General features: G+C 37.3%; 1 protein-coding gene across 1 annotated transcript in view; it reads left to right on the top strand.

Moving 5' to 3' along the window:
* Window positions 1-3,036: 3,036 nt before the first annotated feature.
* ATP10B (ATPase phospholipid transporting 10B (putative)) overlaps window positions 3,037-13,666 on the top strand; it is a gene marked incomplete at both ends in the record, with an annotated part of 50,674 nt that continues 40,044 nt past the window's right edge. The window contains 2 exons of the mRNA XM_080353333.1: window positions 3,037-3,311; window positions 4,416-4,610. Coding sequence (XP_080209459.1) covers window positions 3,037-3,311; window positions 4,416-4,610 — 470 coding nt within the window. The remainder of the gene's footprint in view (window positions 3,312-4,415; window positions 4,611-13,666) is intronic.

Here is a 13,666-nt window from a genome sequence, read left to right as displayed (position 1 = left end):
TTTACAGTCTATTGTTCACATCCCTTTTCCATCAGACATCAGAAATCGTGAAAACTTTCTTGGACATATATTTTTCCATAATTTTATGGAAGAGGTGTAAAGGTTTTCACACTCTGGTTATTGCTTCACATTTCAGAAATGTTGATGCAGGCTCATGAAATAATGTGACTGCTGCTTATAACCTCCTGTGCTAACACCAGCTTACGCATTTCTTCTCATCTCATGTCTTTACATAACTGGATATCAAGCTGACACATTTCTGTATGGTTAAGTTACCTTTGCTATAAATAGATAATAGTTTAATCACTTATATGTTTCTTGCCTAGTTTGTTTTGCTTTTTTTTTTTTGTTCCCAAATGCAAAAGTTCAGTAGTCGAGGTATCTAGATATGTTTTAGCTTTTTGCAGGTCACTTGAGACCACAGTATCTTCACTGGAAGGTCAGAGAAGCGTGGCAAAAGTTTGGACTGTGCGAAGGAATGTCACTGCTAGAAGGAAGAATAAAATACATTATGAATCATTATAATTTCATATAATGAATATATGTCTGTGATTGTGGAAACCTTGAGGAGGCATCTACACGAGGAGAGAGATGACTTGTTCTAGGTTAGATTGTCCAATTTTTTTCTCTCTGGAAAAATACATGGGAGTTACAGATGGGAAGAATGTGTCTGCCCTGTTGAGAGCTGCCCACAGGTACATCCATGAATAATGGGCTAGAAAGAAAGAGGGAAAATAGTTTATTGAAACTGAGGCTTTTGCGGCTGTTGAGTAGGACTCCGCGAGAATGATAGTAATAGTATTAATGACTGCAATATCACAAAAGATTGGACGATGGGACACTGAAAGCTTATGCCACCGTGATTATATAATAATAAAAGGAAATTGTCATGGATATTCCCCTGTATGGCTTACCTGAGTAATTTCTCCAGGCTTCCTCCCACTTATTATGTTTTGTCGTTTTAAGAAGGGGGGTATTCTTTTCATTCCCTTGTTTCCAAGCCTGGCAAGTGCTGAGCTGAAGTGCAGCCATGTGCTTTCCCTGTGTTTCTCATGTTGTGCCTTGAGCAGTTGCAGGGTGACTGAGCATAATGCAAATTTCCACAGCCGTGGCTGGCGTTTCTCTGGCATTTCTGATCTCCTCTTGTGGAAAGCCTCAAAATTCCAGTTAGAAATAAATCAGACTGCTGGAATTTGCTGATTCCTTTTACAGGCAAGCATTTCTGATCTGAGTAGTAAAGAGGAGCTTAGACAAAAAAAGCAACAGCTCTAATGTGCCAGCACTGCAGTTAGGACTTGTTGTAATCTCTATGCTGAGGTGGCATAGATGGCAAATCCCAAACAAAATTGTGCTGGAAATGTCTGCATCACCTTGATATTTCCCTTTCCAGATATATATTGCAGCACTGAAGTGTCACTAGCCAGACAGAAGAAAACCAGTCACTTCAGTAAATATATGTTGGAAAAATTCATACTTCATGGGTTCTATATTTTTTATACATCTGTATAAAAATATAAATCAAATGGGTGCACACATGTAAAATATTCTACCATTGCAGAAGAGAGATTTTATGAAGCTCTTTTAGAGTTGGGACAGACACGTCAGATATATTGTCAGAGGAATGCAACATTTTTTATGGATTTCCTAACATATAGAAGGCAACTGGCATAACACATCAGGGTGCCAGTAAGTTGGAAGACTCTTGTAAGTAGCTGGCTGGATGATATAATAGAAAATTGTCATTTTACAGAAGGACCCATGCTCAAGTTGTTTCTTTTTTCTTGCTAGGTTATCTTCTAGCATTGATGGCAAGTTTAGGATCCTTTTTACTCTTACAGATCTGAAATACTAAGTATTATATTTGGTCCTGCTATCTTTTCATTGCCAGCACTAAAATTCATGTGTCAAGAAAGCCTTTAGCTTGCTGCTTTGATTATGCATCCTGCTACATAATTATCTCCCATATAACAGTTGTTTAGTTTTGCATGGTTTATGTTATGAACTCTTTACATCTCCTGTGACACATCTAATTGCATGATGATGGTGCCAGCTGGCTTCTTTGTTCATGGATATGGCACTGTTTGTGACCACTGCCTTTTGAAATCTGAGTGAGGTGGGTTCAGGTCAGGTGTTTTGTTTAGTGGAACTTTGAAGTTGGACAAGTATGATGCCATTTTTTTGGTTTTTTTCACATTTAGTGCCATGTTGTAGGGCAGCTTCCATTCCTCAAGCTTCTGCTGTTGGACTGAGATTTTACTGTGCTTAGATTGAGCTTAATAGTATCTACACCTGCGCTGCTGGAGCCTGAGTATCCTGCATGTTGGATCGCTATTGCAGTTGCAGCTGTGAGAATAAGTCAGAAGACAAGTGTTCAACAATAATAGGATTAGTATTGGGAGATTTAATTCCTTTATCTCTCCAACCAATAAAACATCCATTGTTTTAGTGCTGGCTGGCATTTTTCATTCAAATCAGATTTCTGTGGAGACTCTGAAAAACTGTTATGTGAGTGTAAATGAGATTAAGCTGATGCTGCAGTTCTTTATTATCTGAGTTATTAAGATTCAACACCTGAACCAGCCAGTTCGTAACTAAGTGTGAATAGAAAAAGTATTGTAAGAAAGTCAGACGTGTGAAGAAAAATGCCTGAACATATTTGGTGGCAGCTTATGACTGAGGAAATTGATACAGAATTTGTGGTGGAAAAGCTACTGTTCACCTCTGTTAAATTGGCTTTATCTATGTTAGTTTGCTGTTACAACAGACAGAAAATAGATTTGGGATTTTTTTTTTTTCCCCAGAGATAGAAATAGATTTTTTTTCCATAGAGAAGATTTTGTTTTATCTTTTATTCTGTGCATTCTTTGTAGAAACTGCTGAGCTTGAAGACTGAATATGTAACACACTGAACAGCAGCATTGTTTGCTACATTATAAACCTCTGCTAGCGAGACATGAAGTGAATTTTCTACCAGAATAGAATTGGTTTTCAGTCCTTGTCATGCATTTGTCTTTCAGCCTGACATCCCCGTTGTGAATGGCTTTGTCTGTGGACTCTGCTTTGTACCGTTGGCAGCGACGCGGAGATGAATGTCCCTCCCAGACTCTATCAGAATCAACACCACTGCTGTTTTCTGGCAGAAATAAACCAAAACTCAACTTAAACAAATGGAGGATTGTGTTTCCCAACAATGGGAGACAGCAGAAAGACTGGAAACAAGCTTCTACATTTTATTCTGGAAACAGGATGCAGACCACAAAATACACATGGTTCACTTTTTTGCCCCAAAATCTTTTTGAGCAGTTTCACAGGTAAAAAGCAAAAACCATTCAACGGCACACAAGATTTAAGAAATGTCTCTAAAAGAGTGATATTGAGAGTCATGATGAAGAGCCACTATTGTGGCCACAGTACTAAAATTTAGGTGATAATTATTTGTAACCAAATGTCACTTGATTCAGACTGAAATGAAAGTTTAAAGCAAGTAAACAGTAGCTGTGCTTAAAATTATGTTGTCGCTAGCTTTCATGTTTGAATGCTGGAACAGTTTTCTTTTCAAAAATGTCAAGGTTTTATTTGAAAATCCCTCTGTTTCTGTGTTGAATAAAATTCTAACAGGAAAATATGTTCAATAGGTGTGTTAAGACACCTATGAAATTCTATACTTTTCAGAGGCTTGTAGATTAATTTTAGTACATTTTTAATGTTATGCAAGTGAGTTTCCACTGACTTATAAACAGTACATATGTATATGTATACAGTGTTTTACATTAAAGATAGCAAGCACTAGGTCAGGTTTCTTTCCAAGGAATAGTTTGTCCTCCTTCAGCATAATGAATCATGTCAATAATATGTCCAGGGAAATATCATTGTGATAAAGATAAATGAAAGTTGTATATCCATCTCTAGCTTTGAAATTTGCATTCTGTATATTAGATTTACACATTCATAATTTGACCTTCCGTGTGTGCAATCCTCCATAGGTTCCTGATTGGGTCATTTTCATAATTCTGAACATGTGGGTTTTTACACCCATTCTGGTTTTTAAGTTTTTGTGGCGCTTTTTTTTTTTAATGTGGGTTGGTTTTTTTTATTTGTGGCTTTGGTTTGTTTGTTTTTTTCCAAGACTGAGGCAGTGGGGGATCATTAAAGAAGTTTTAGCTCTTAGAGATAAAAGGTACTTGTAATATGTGGAAAAATGGAGGTAGCTATAATATTATGAAAATGTATCTCACAGGCCCTTCTAAAGAAAAAAATAGCATCTCAGTTAAGTGATTAACTCATGTACAGAAAGGAAGAGGAGGGTAGAGGCGTGAAATGGTTAGTGTTCTTTTGACACAAAACAGGGGATGTTCATTAACAAAACGACACGTTCTAATTTTTGACTACTTTTTATTTATTTTATAACTTTTCAGGCTGGGTAATCTTTATTTCTTCTTTTTGGTGGTTCTGAACTGGTTCCCTCAAGTGGAAGTCTTCCACAGAGAGATTACTATGCTGCCTCTGATTGTGGTGCTGCTTACCAGTATGATTAAGGATGCTATTGAAGACTATAGAAAACACCAATTTGATAAGACTATAAACTTCTCTAAAACCAGGGTATATGACAAGTAAGTAAACTAAACTAATTATTTTTCCTTGCATTTTATGTGAAAACTGCTCATCTGATTTTTGCATTAAGTCCCTCACTGACCTTTTGGATTACAGTAAGTTTGACGATCTATTATAAAATAGTTTTATTTTGCCTTTAAATATATCTCATTTATCTCGTTTAAGTTTTGTTTCATATCATGGCAATGTGTGCTGATATACAGGTTTTCATTCCAAGTTTCCAAACCGACTTGCCAAAACACACAACATCCTCTCCAGGTAGCAGGAGGATCTGAAGGAAGAATGAAATGTATCCAAGTCTGGAAAGGATTACTGATGCTGTTTAACTTATTGGAGCAATGTTTTAGAGATGTTTTATACTATAACCATTTATACAAACATTAATAATCAACTAAATTCAAGGTGAAGAATAAGCAGGAACCAGTAGGACTTAGAGTAAACACAGGTGATGAATACAGCATGGTTTCACTTTGGAGATGGCACAACACCCTCAATAAGCTGAGATGTTTGCTCAGTACTGACTCAGAAGGAAGAAATATTTTCATGTGCAATTCTTATTGCAACATTTCTATTTCATCAGAGTTTCTTGTCCAAGTACTAACTTGTCTTCAGACTACGTAGTTTGTCACTACAGAATGTAGTAGACAGGGGGTTTCATTTAAAAGAAGTTTAAATGTTGAGGTCTCTTCCTTTTTTCACCTCTTCTTAAGACCAGGACATAGAGAAAAAATTACTATGGTTTGTACATATCTCATTAGCTCTCCTGGAAATTAGACCACATCTGTACTATGTACGTATGTGTCAGAGGCACAAGGACCAATGAGGAAGAAGAAATGAGAGACTGGAAATGGGTTACTGAGTGAGTAAGGGATGCTTTGAGTGTCCAGAAACAGGAGATCTATCAGAGGAGAAGGATCAGGCTGAGGGGTAATCTCAATAAACTGTCCTCATTGCCTGTGTCTACATATTATTCTCACAGCTACCAAACCACAGGTTTGCTTGGTTTGAGGGGATAGGCATTGTTCATTTAATAATCCATGTTATGGTCATGAAAACAAAGAGTAGATAGAGGAAGTAAAAGAGAAATACTGTCTGCACTGAGGCTTACAGTAATTTGCTGTTGACTTCTGGGATGTGAGCTCTGCCTTTTACCTTTGAACTTCCTGGCAATTCTCAGGCTTATAAAGTGACTCTGAAACTCATGGAGTGAACTGTGAGAATTGTGTGTACGTTCTCAGCTTGGTCCCTGTTCTGTGTTGAAACTGAGACACTCCGTGTGAGCAGACAGTCGATGCCAGGGAAACGCTCTGTACAGGGCCTCCGGGCATACGCCAACAGGAATAACAACACATTCAGGATGCTTCTGTCACTTCTGAGGCACAGGCACTGGGATCGGTGCAGCTGAGTCAGGATCAGACCTGGCCCTGGGCAGGTGGAGCCTGGAGTCGAATGAGAGGCAGCCCAGGACTTTGGACATCTTCACTCTTCTCTCCACCACTTGGGTGCTTCTCGGGCTTATTGAACTCTTCTAACTTTCTTGCTATTCAACTTGAGACTACTTCTTGAGAGGAAAGCAAGATGTCAAGGAGAAGTGTTGCAAACTGCTTCTCTAGGATGATATGGAAAAAACATTTTTTCAAGGAAACCTGCTGCCGATGTGGTGCTCCAGACACTGAAATCCAAAATGAAGAGCTGGAGAAGAGAGGAAAAGTAAAGAAAAGAAAGAAGAAAAATGAAAATAAACGAGTGATTATCTCCAATTTGCCCTTTGGAAGTAAGAAGTGGAAGGAAAATCCAAACAGACACTATGACTCCAATAAAATTAAGACCACAAAATATACCATCTTGACTTTCCTCCCTAAAAATATCTATGAGCAGTTTCACCGTTTTGCCAATATTTATTTTGTGTTTATTGCGTTGCTGAATTTTGTGCCAGTGGTGAATGCTTTCCAACCAGAAGTTTCTGTGATCCCAATTTGTGCCATAATGGCCATTACAGCCATTAAAGATGCTTGGGAGGACTTCTGCCGGTATAAATTAGACAAAGAAATCAATCATATGGGATGCTACATTTACAGCAGGTGAGTTTCGTATAGCTTTTTTTTAAACAAAACAAACAAAAAAAAAAGGTGGCTTGAGGTCTTTTATCAATGGTGAGACTTTGTTTAAAAATAATAATAATAAATGTCTTATGGAAAATCACAGTGATAAAGTAAAAGTGAAAAAAGTCATAGTGTATGCATAATGCCTGGTATTTGCTCTGATATGGGGGAAAAAAATGCTAGTTAAAAAAATGCAGCTCTTTGAACTACTTTGAATTTCATACTCCAGACTGTAGACTAGCTTTCAGTTGTATTTCTTTTGCTAGGTTGTATATAAAATGAAACTGTGTAAAAATGCAATTTGAAAATGGGAGATGGTAATATATGCTTCTATTCAGTCACCTTTAAATGAATTCACTACATGTGTCTGTGCTCACTTCTCCAAAGTGTTTCATGACCTCTTGCTTTTAGGACTTTCAGAAGTTCGAAAAATATGTTTTATTGTATCAAAACTGTTCTGTTTGAAAAGTAGAAAATGAATTCTCCGTGTTAAAATATCACCTCTGAGAGTCAGAAGAGGGGAACTTTCCATCTTCCTGGATGTTGCTTGTCATCCCTCAAATTAATCAACAGTGCTTTATATAATGTACGCTTTCACAAACAAGATCTTGCAGAACTCTGGCTTTTATCACACAGTGCTGTCATTTCTTTTTGTTTGTCTTCCATGTGTTTGTTAGATTTTTATTTTTACATCCTGCTATTTAAACAGGAGAACAACGGATTTTCTTCTTTGGGGGCTAAACTTATCTCTGCATATAGATAATAACTTGTCAGGAAAAAAAACAAATGACACTGCTTTCTTTGCCAACTTGTCTGAAAAAGCAGACATTTTACAAGTTTCTAAATATTGTTCATTTAAGACTTCTTCTCTTTTCCACCAAGAAGACTGTCAACAATTGTAGCTCTTTGGGTAGGTGGCAAAATTGCCTCTTCCTATCTTTGAGACTGCAATCTAGTTGGGTGTTTTAATTTTTTCAATGTTACATTAATCCATGAGGCAATGGATCATTTTTTTAACGCTTGTGAAAAACAGTATGAAAGAGAGTAGGTGGTACAGTAGGTACTAATGAATGGAACTGCATGGGAATCTTATTTGTTTCCTCTTTACATAAAGCAATCATGCTGATTTGTATTTATACCTTTTACCATGGGAACATGAGAAGTGAGAAATACAATAAAACTTGTTTTGTGTAAAAGAAAGATGTCCCTCATGGAATTACAACACACAGATCCAGATCCAGATTCTAGACATGAGTACTTTCTTATGTGGAATCTTGACACAAGCCTGTCTTAAAATTGGTTATCCCATCCCATTAAAAATACTTTGATCTATGGATAAATCTTGTCTGGAATCTTGTCTTTCACCAAAGCTTTATGGCTCAAAAAGGTGATGTAAGGGAAAGGAAAATAAGGAGAGCTTCAGACTATAGCATTCATCATACAGCTTATTATGTCATGAATAATTTTAATCAGGCTTCTATAGTGCTTCAGGAAGCTGATATTTCTTGTTCTTCTTGCTAGCTGCAAAGTCGTGGAAGATAATGATGTCTTCTAATTTTCTTCCTTATGAATCATCTGCTGTAGGTAATTTTTTAACATAGGTGAAAGTCTTTTTCAAGACACTGCAAATTTTGTTATATCTTGTGGCAGCAAAGGTTTCTTTTTAATAGATCAACTTATCTTCTATCCTAAGATAAAAAATTACTTTGATTTTAAGAGTTCATCTTGGAGAGTACATTGTCTTTATTTCAGATTTCAATAACAATCACTCTGGTTCTAGTTTCAAGAGAAACGTGAAGACAGAACAGTCTTTTCCAAATGCCAAATGTTATTCAAAACTATCTTGAAGATTGGGGGAAATGCAGTAACTTGCCTTCTTTCAGCACAGACCAAGGGAAATTGAATTTAAATAGGCTACCCTGTAATCACATTTCGTCTAATTTTCTTTTCACAGAGATCAGCTGGAATGGGTAATCTAGTCTGCTAGTCAAATGAAGGAAAAGACACGTGTATTTGAAGAATGTTTAATTGAGAAAATGAGAGACAATTAACAGACATTTAAGTGTCTTGGGGAGATGCAATAACTTAGATCTGGTGTTTGTGGAGATTTTAAGTTCTGAATCAAACTTTTGGAACCACAATAATTGTGTGCAAACTGTTGTACTGTCAGATCAAATTGCACAACACCAAGAGAGGAAAACAAAACATTCAGTTGTAGATGTTACAGACTCATATTTAGATACCTCCTTTTTCCTGGTATTCTTCAAAATATACTTTGTATGCTTTCCAGTTTTCTGAGAAAAGAGCCTTCCATTACTACAAAAGTGATTGTCAAAGCATTTTCTATGATATTATGCTTTATTATTCCTCTTTAATTTCATTCAAATTCCTTAAGTCACCTGGTTTCATGCAACCCTAATTAATTATTCTTCAACCACAACATTTAATTATAATCTTCAAATATGTGTGATTTTTATCATGTTCATTTTGTTATGCCCAGACATCTTTTAGTCATGATCTGTATATAGATCACTCTTTTCATCTTTCTTGTCAGTCACCCCTCCAAACCTACTGTGGTTACTTTTCTCTGAAGTCTCTCCAGTTTGTCATTAACTTATTAACAGCAGGGGCCGGAACTGAGTGTCACATACAATCTGTAAGTGAATGTCAACCCAGCAGCTGCTAAAAGCTATTATTTAATTTTCTTGAAGTTCTGTAATGTTCAAATAGCTACTTGGTATGTAATTAATGTATGGCCTGGATCTAATATAGCCATAGGATTAAGCCATAACAATGTTGTAAATACTCCATACCATCCAGACAGGTTTTTACATCAATTTTGCGTTTCTGGAAAATTTAACCTGAATTTTTCTCAGTGTCTCAATAGATACTCAAATAAAAATGCAAGGTCTGTGCAGAGTTCAAGATGACACAGCAACATGCTTGTTTGAATGCACATACATCAGGTAGTAGCAGCTATAAAAACATTAACATTAATTGAGCTACTCACATTGCTTAATTTTAAGCACTTAAACTTGGATATCTGAGACAGTGACTCAGAGAATCCCAGTTTATATGCTTTGACTCACCCTCTGGAGCTGTCAGAAAACTAGGTAAGTCAACAGGCATCGTAAATGAGATAGCCTGATGACTCTTTCCATAGAAAGATCCTCTCTGACGCTTTCAGGCCCTGTGGTATTCAAGTAGTTCCTAGAAGTATCAATCTTCTCTTCCTCTGTACATCCACTGATGTCTGTGACACAGAAAAGTCAGGCTGGCCTTTGCTGTGACTCTTCATCTACTTAGTGTAAGGTTTTAGAACATTTAGAGCCTTCCGCATCAACACTAACTCTGGGTTGTCCCTCGAGCAGCAATGTGGAAAAAAGAAAAAAAAAAAACCTCTGTATTGCACAAAGTCACAACTTGTCAACAGCTGAAGAACTGGAAATGGCTTAAGATATACTCACTGGTTTGAAAGAGAATTAAAATATGTCACTTGATTGAAGTCTTATAATTCCGTGTGATAATTTATGAGGCATATGTTAGATTCATTGTTTATGAAATCTCTATGACAGCAATGGAGATCTGCTTACCTACAGCTTTCTGAATATATATAGTATACTTTATATTTTCTTAAAATTAAGGAAGTGGGGTAGGGAAGACAAAGGCTGCCTTTCTGTTTCAGCCTCCATCATATGCTCTGATCAGCTGGACCTTTGGAAGGGAGGAGGGATTGCACCTCCCCTAGGTGCTCCTCATGTCTGGGAGAGTAACTGGAGTTGCCCAAAGACATCATGACCAACAGTGGTCTGTGGCATCTGGAAGATGACATAGAAGGGTGGGGAGCATGCTTAAAAAGAGGAATTGACCTCCTGTCAAATCTCAGAGGGGAAAGAAAAAAGACAACTTTTCTCTGGACCCAGGAAACCTCATTTGCAGCTTGTTCAACCCAGGGTGAACCTAAAAGTTTGCAGAGTAGAAAGTAGGATGAGAGGAAAATATCATCCTGCCAAGGGCACAGTAAGCAAAAAGAGATTCTTGTTGCCAGTACTTTCATTTAAAGTCTTGTTCAGCAGCACTGAGTTTTCACTTGTTAAAGAGCTTTTTCTTTCTGCTTTGTTATTTTTGTTTTCTAACAAAACAGAACTTTAAAGACTAGGAGCCTGCTAGAAGCTTTGGTGGGTACATTTTATACACCAAAAAAAAGAGAGGGTCTCAATCCTGTGGCCTGCTTGAAGTCCCATCACATTCTCTCAGGCAAAATTACAGTCACTCTTCTTGAGTATGGCAATAGCAAGGCTTTTATGCCCCTTCTCTTAACGATGCATTGATTTGTTCAGCTGGAGGCTGAAGATCCAAAGATCTCCAGTTCCTGCATGGCTGAAGGTGCCATAAAGCATGAACTTTGCTCAACTGAAATATGAATGATTTCTTACAAAAGTAGCAATATGAATAAGTTACAATGACTGCAGGATTATCATCTACTACGATATCATTGCAACTCGCTATCCCTCAGGAAAGACCCAATGCCTCTCCCTTGCTTAATGTCAAACATGGTTATACTGTTCTCTGTGTGGGACTGTCACTGGCAGTGAGCATCCTCTGCTCTTGACATCAGGGTAACTTTTGAATATATTTCACATACTGTCAAATTTTTGGCCCTAGTTTAACTATGGATACCTGAATTAACAGTGGGTTTTACTGAAGGTGCAGACAGTGCCTTCTGCTTGTGCAACCTGAGGCACTCTTCAAACTTTTCCTGAGCTGAGAAAATGGCCTAAACCAATAGTACACTCAGGTTTCTTACATCACCATGCAACCATGAGACCAAAATTGTGAAGAAATCATTAAAATGGAAGTTCATCTTATGATAAGCATGTTGATTGTTTGGCAAAGAAATATGTGACATGCTGAACTGACTAAATGCAAAAGAAAAACGTTTTCAACACTCAGCTGGTCCATGCAGTAACACTTAAAAGTCAAAGAGCAGCAAGCTAGCAGGTCGCATCATTCAGTGTGTATCACTACAGTGAGGACCCTTGGTCTCTGTGGAAGAAAACCTGTAAATACATTACTAATGCTACCAGCACTTTGTGTATTGCTTTATCAGAGCTTTCTTCAAGATCTATTACCTGCCAAGACATTTAAAGCTGCTTCACAGAAAAAGTACAGTGCTTTACTAGATAGCAGCAGAAATTAATGGCTAAAGACAAAGGGCAAATAAATAAGAACCTATGGGTTTGGCTCAAAGACCTGCAGAATCAGGACCTCATGGTATTAAGTTCCATCCTAACTTTCTAGATTTTTAAGACACCATTAAAACCTGGAGAAAAGCAAGTTTCTACTGTATGACCTCAAGAGCTACATGGACATGTAAGGAGATGACTGTAGCAAAAAAAGCTGATCTAGGTTGTGGCTTCCAGAAACTTGATAAGCTAATGAGAGTCCTTAGAAACTAATGCTAATGATTAGCAGTCAGTAAGTGGCTGATCTTGGAGTTTCCTGTTTGTTCCAGCTGGTGCCAGGCAAAATCACAGCAATTGCATTTTGGTCAAGACAGTATTAAAAAAAAAAAATATTACAGAAGTTGAATATAGGCTTCTTTATCACTGAGATAATAACTTCCTCAGTAGGATGCTATAGACAGTTTTAGCACATAAAAAGATAGGATCTGTTGCTAGCAGTAAGGAATTTGGAATACCAAAATGGTATAATTAAAGATGTACTTTACTAGACTTCAGAAATATTTCACTGCTATTATCTCTGAAAGATGCTCATTGCTTTCATAAAGCCTGAGAGTTTGGGGCTACAGATGAAGGCTACAGCTGCTTGTTAACGAGGGCCTGTTACAGGATGGACTGCTGCTAAATGACATCATTCACTGATGCTGCTGGGCTGATGTCCACGTCACAAAAACAACCTTCCCAGCTACTGTAATAGTGATGTGGCAGAAGTCAGTGTTGAGTTGGCACAGATGATGCAGCAGCTTCTCGTGCTCAGATAATATCTGTAGCTCAGGAATACTGTCAGCCGAGTTGAGCTGTACGCTGACCTATCGACAGGTTTCAGGATCAGTCCCTTTCCAGTCCAGTGCCTTCCTCACATCTGAAATCTGCTCCTTTGTTGTCAGTTTTTTGAAGTTTTATGGCAGTGGCTCCTAACACTGAGGTCGTGGTCATTAGGTGGTCTTTGAAAACATTTTGTGAGGTTTTTCCATATAAAAGTTGGTGTGATCTTTAATAGGATAAAAATGTGTGGGATTTCTGTTTGCAAAAATAGACCACAAAGGATAAGTAGCTGTGTGGTTCAGGCTGTTGTCTGTGTAGAACTGAGAATCTCAGAACATGAGCATTTTTAATAAAGTAGGTGATGCTTGCGGGGGGTCATTTTCAAATGTAACATTCTAGTTAATTTATGTAAAATGAAGTATGAATATTTGGGTTTATCTATTCATAACACTGATATTATTTTATTTGAAGTGTTATAACCTAATGGCAATTTAGGAGGTGAAAGGCAGAGCAAACAATGTCTTCAAGCTGCAAAGGATCCTGAGATGGAGCTTGCAGTAATTCAAGAAAATGACTCACTGAACTAGTTGGTTGATACAATGCTTCTAGATTATAAAGATTTCTGAAGATCTTTCTCTGGGACAATCTAGTACACATAAGCTGTGGAGTGTACATGAAAAATGACCTTTATTTAATTTCCTCTGGGGAGCAGAACAATAATTTTTATTTGCTGCCATTCACTATCCAGTTTGTCCCAGTTTTTTGTTTGAAATTTATCTTTATTGAACCCAAGAATGTGAAATTAAATTGTTGACACAAAGTCAATAATTTATTCATGTTCCCCCCATGATCTCCAAACACAGCAGAATTATTTTTACGATCATTTCTTCCCAAAAATGACTTCATAAAGTCTATTCACTTTAGGCTTTCTAGTCAGATATGATG

The sequence above is a fragment of the Nesoenas mayeri genome (assembly GCF_963082525.1).
Source record: "Nesoenas mayeri genome assembly, chromosome: 14".
Lineage (NCBI taxonomy): Eukaryota > Metazoa > Chordata > Aves > Columbiformes > Columbidae > Nesoenas > Nesoenas mayeri.
Note: the sequence above shows the minus strand (reverse complement) of the source record. Positions and strands in the feature narration are given on the sequence as shown.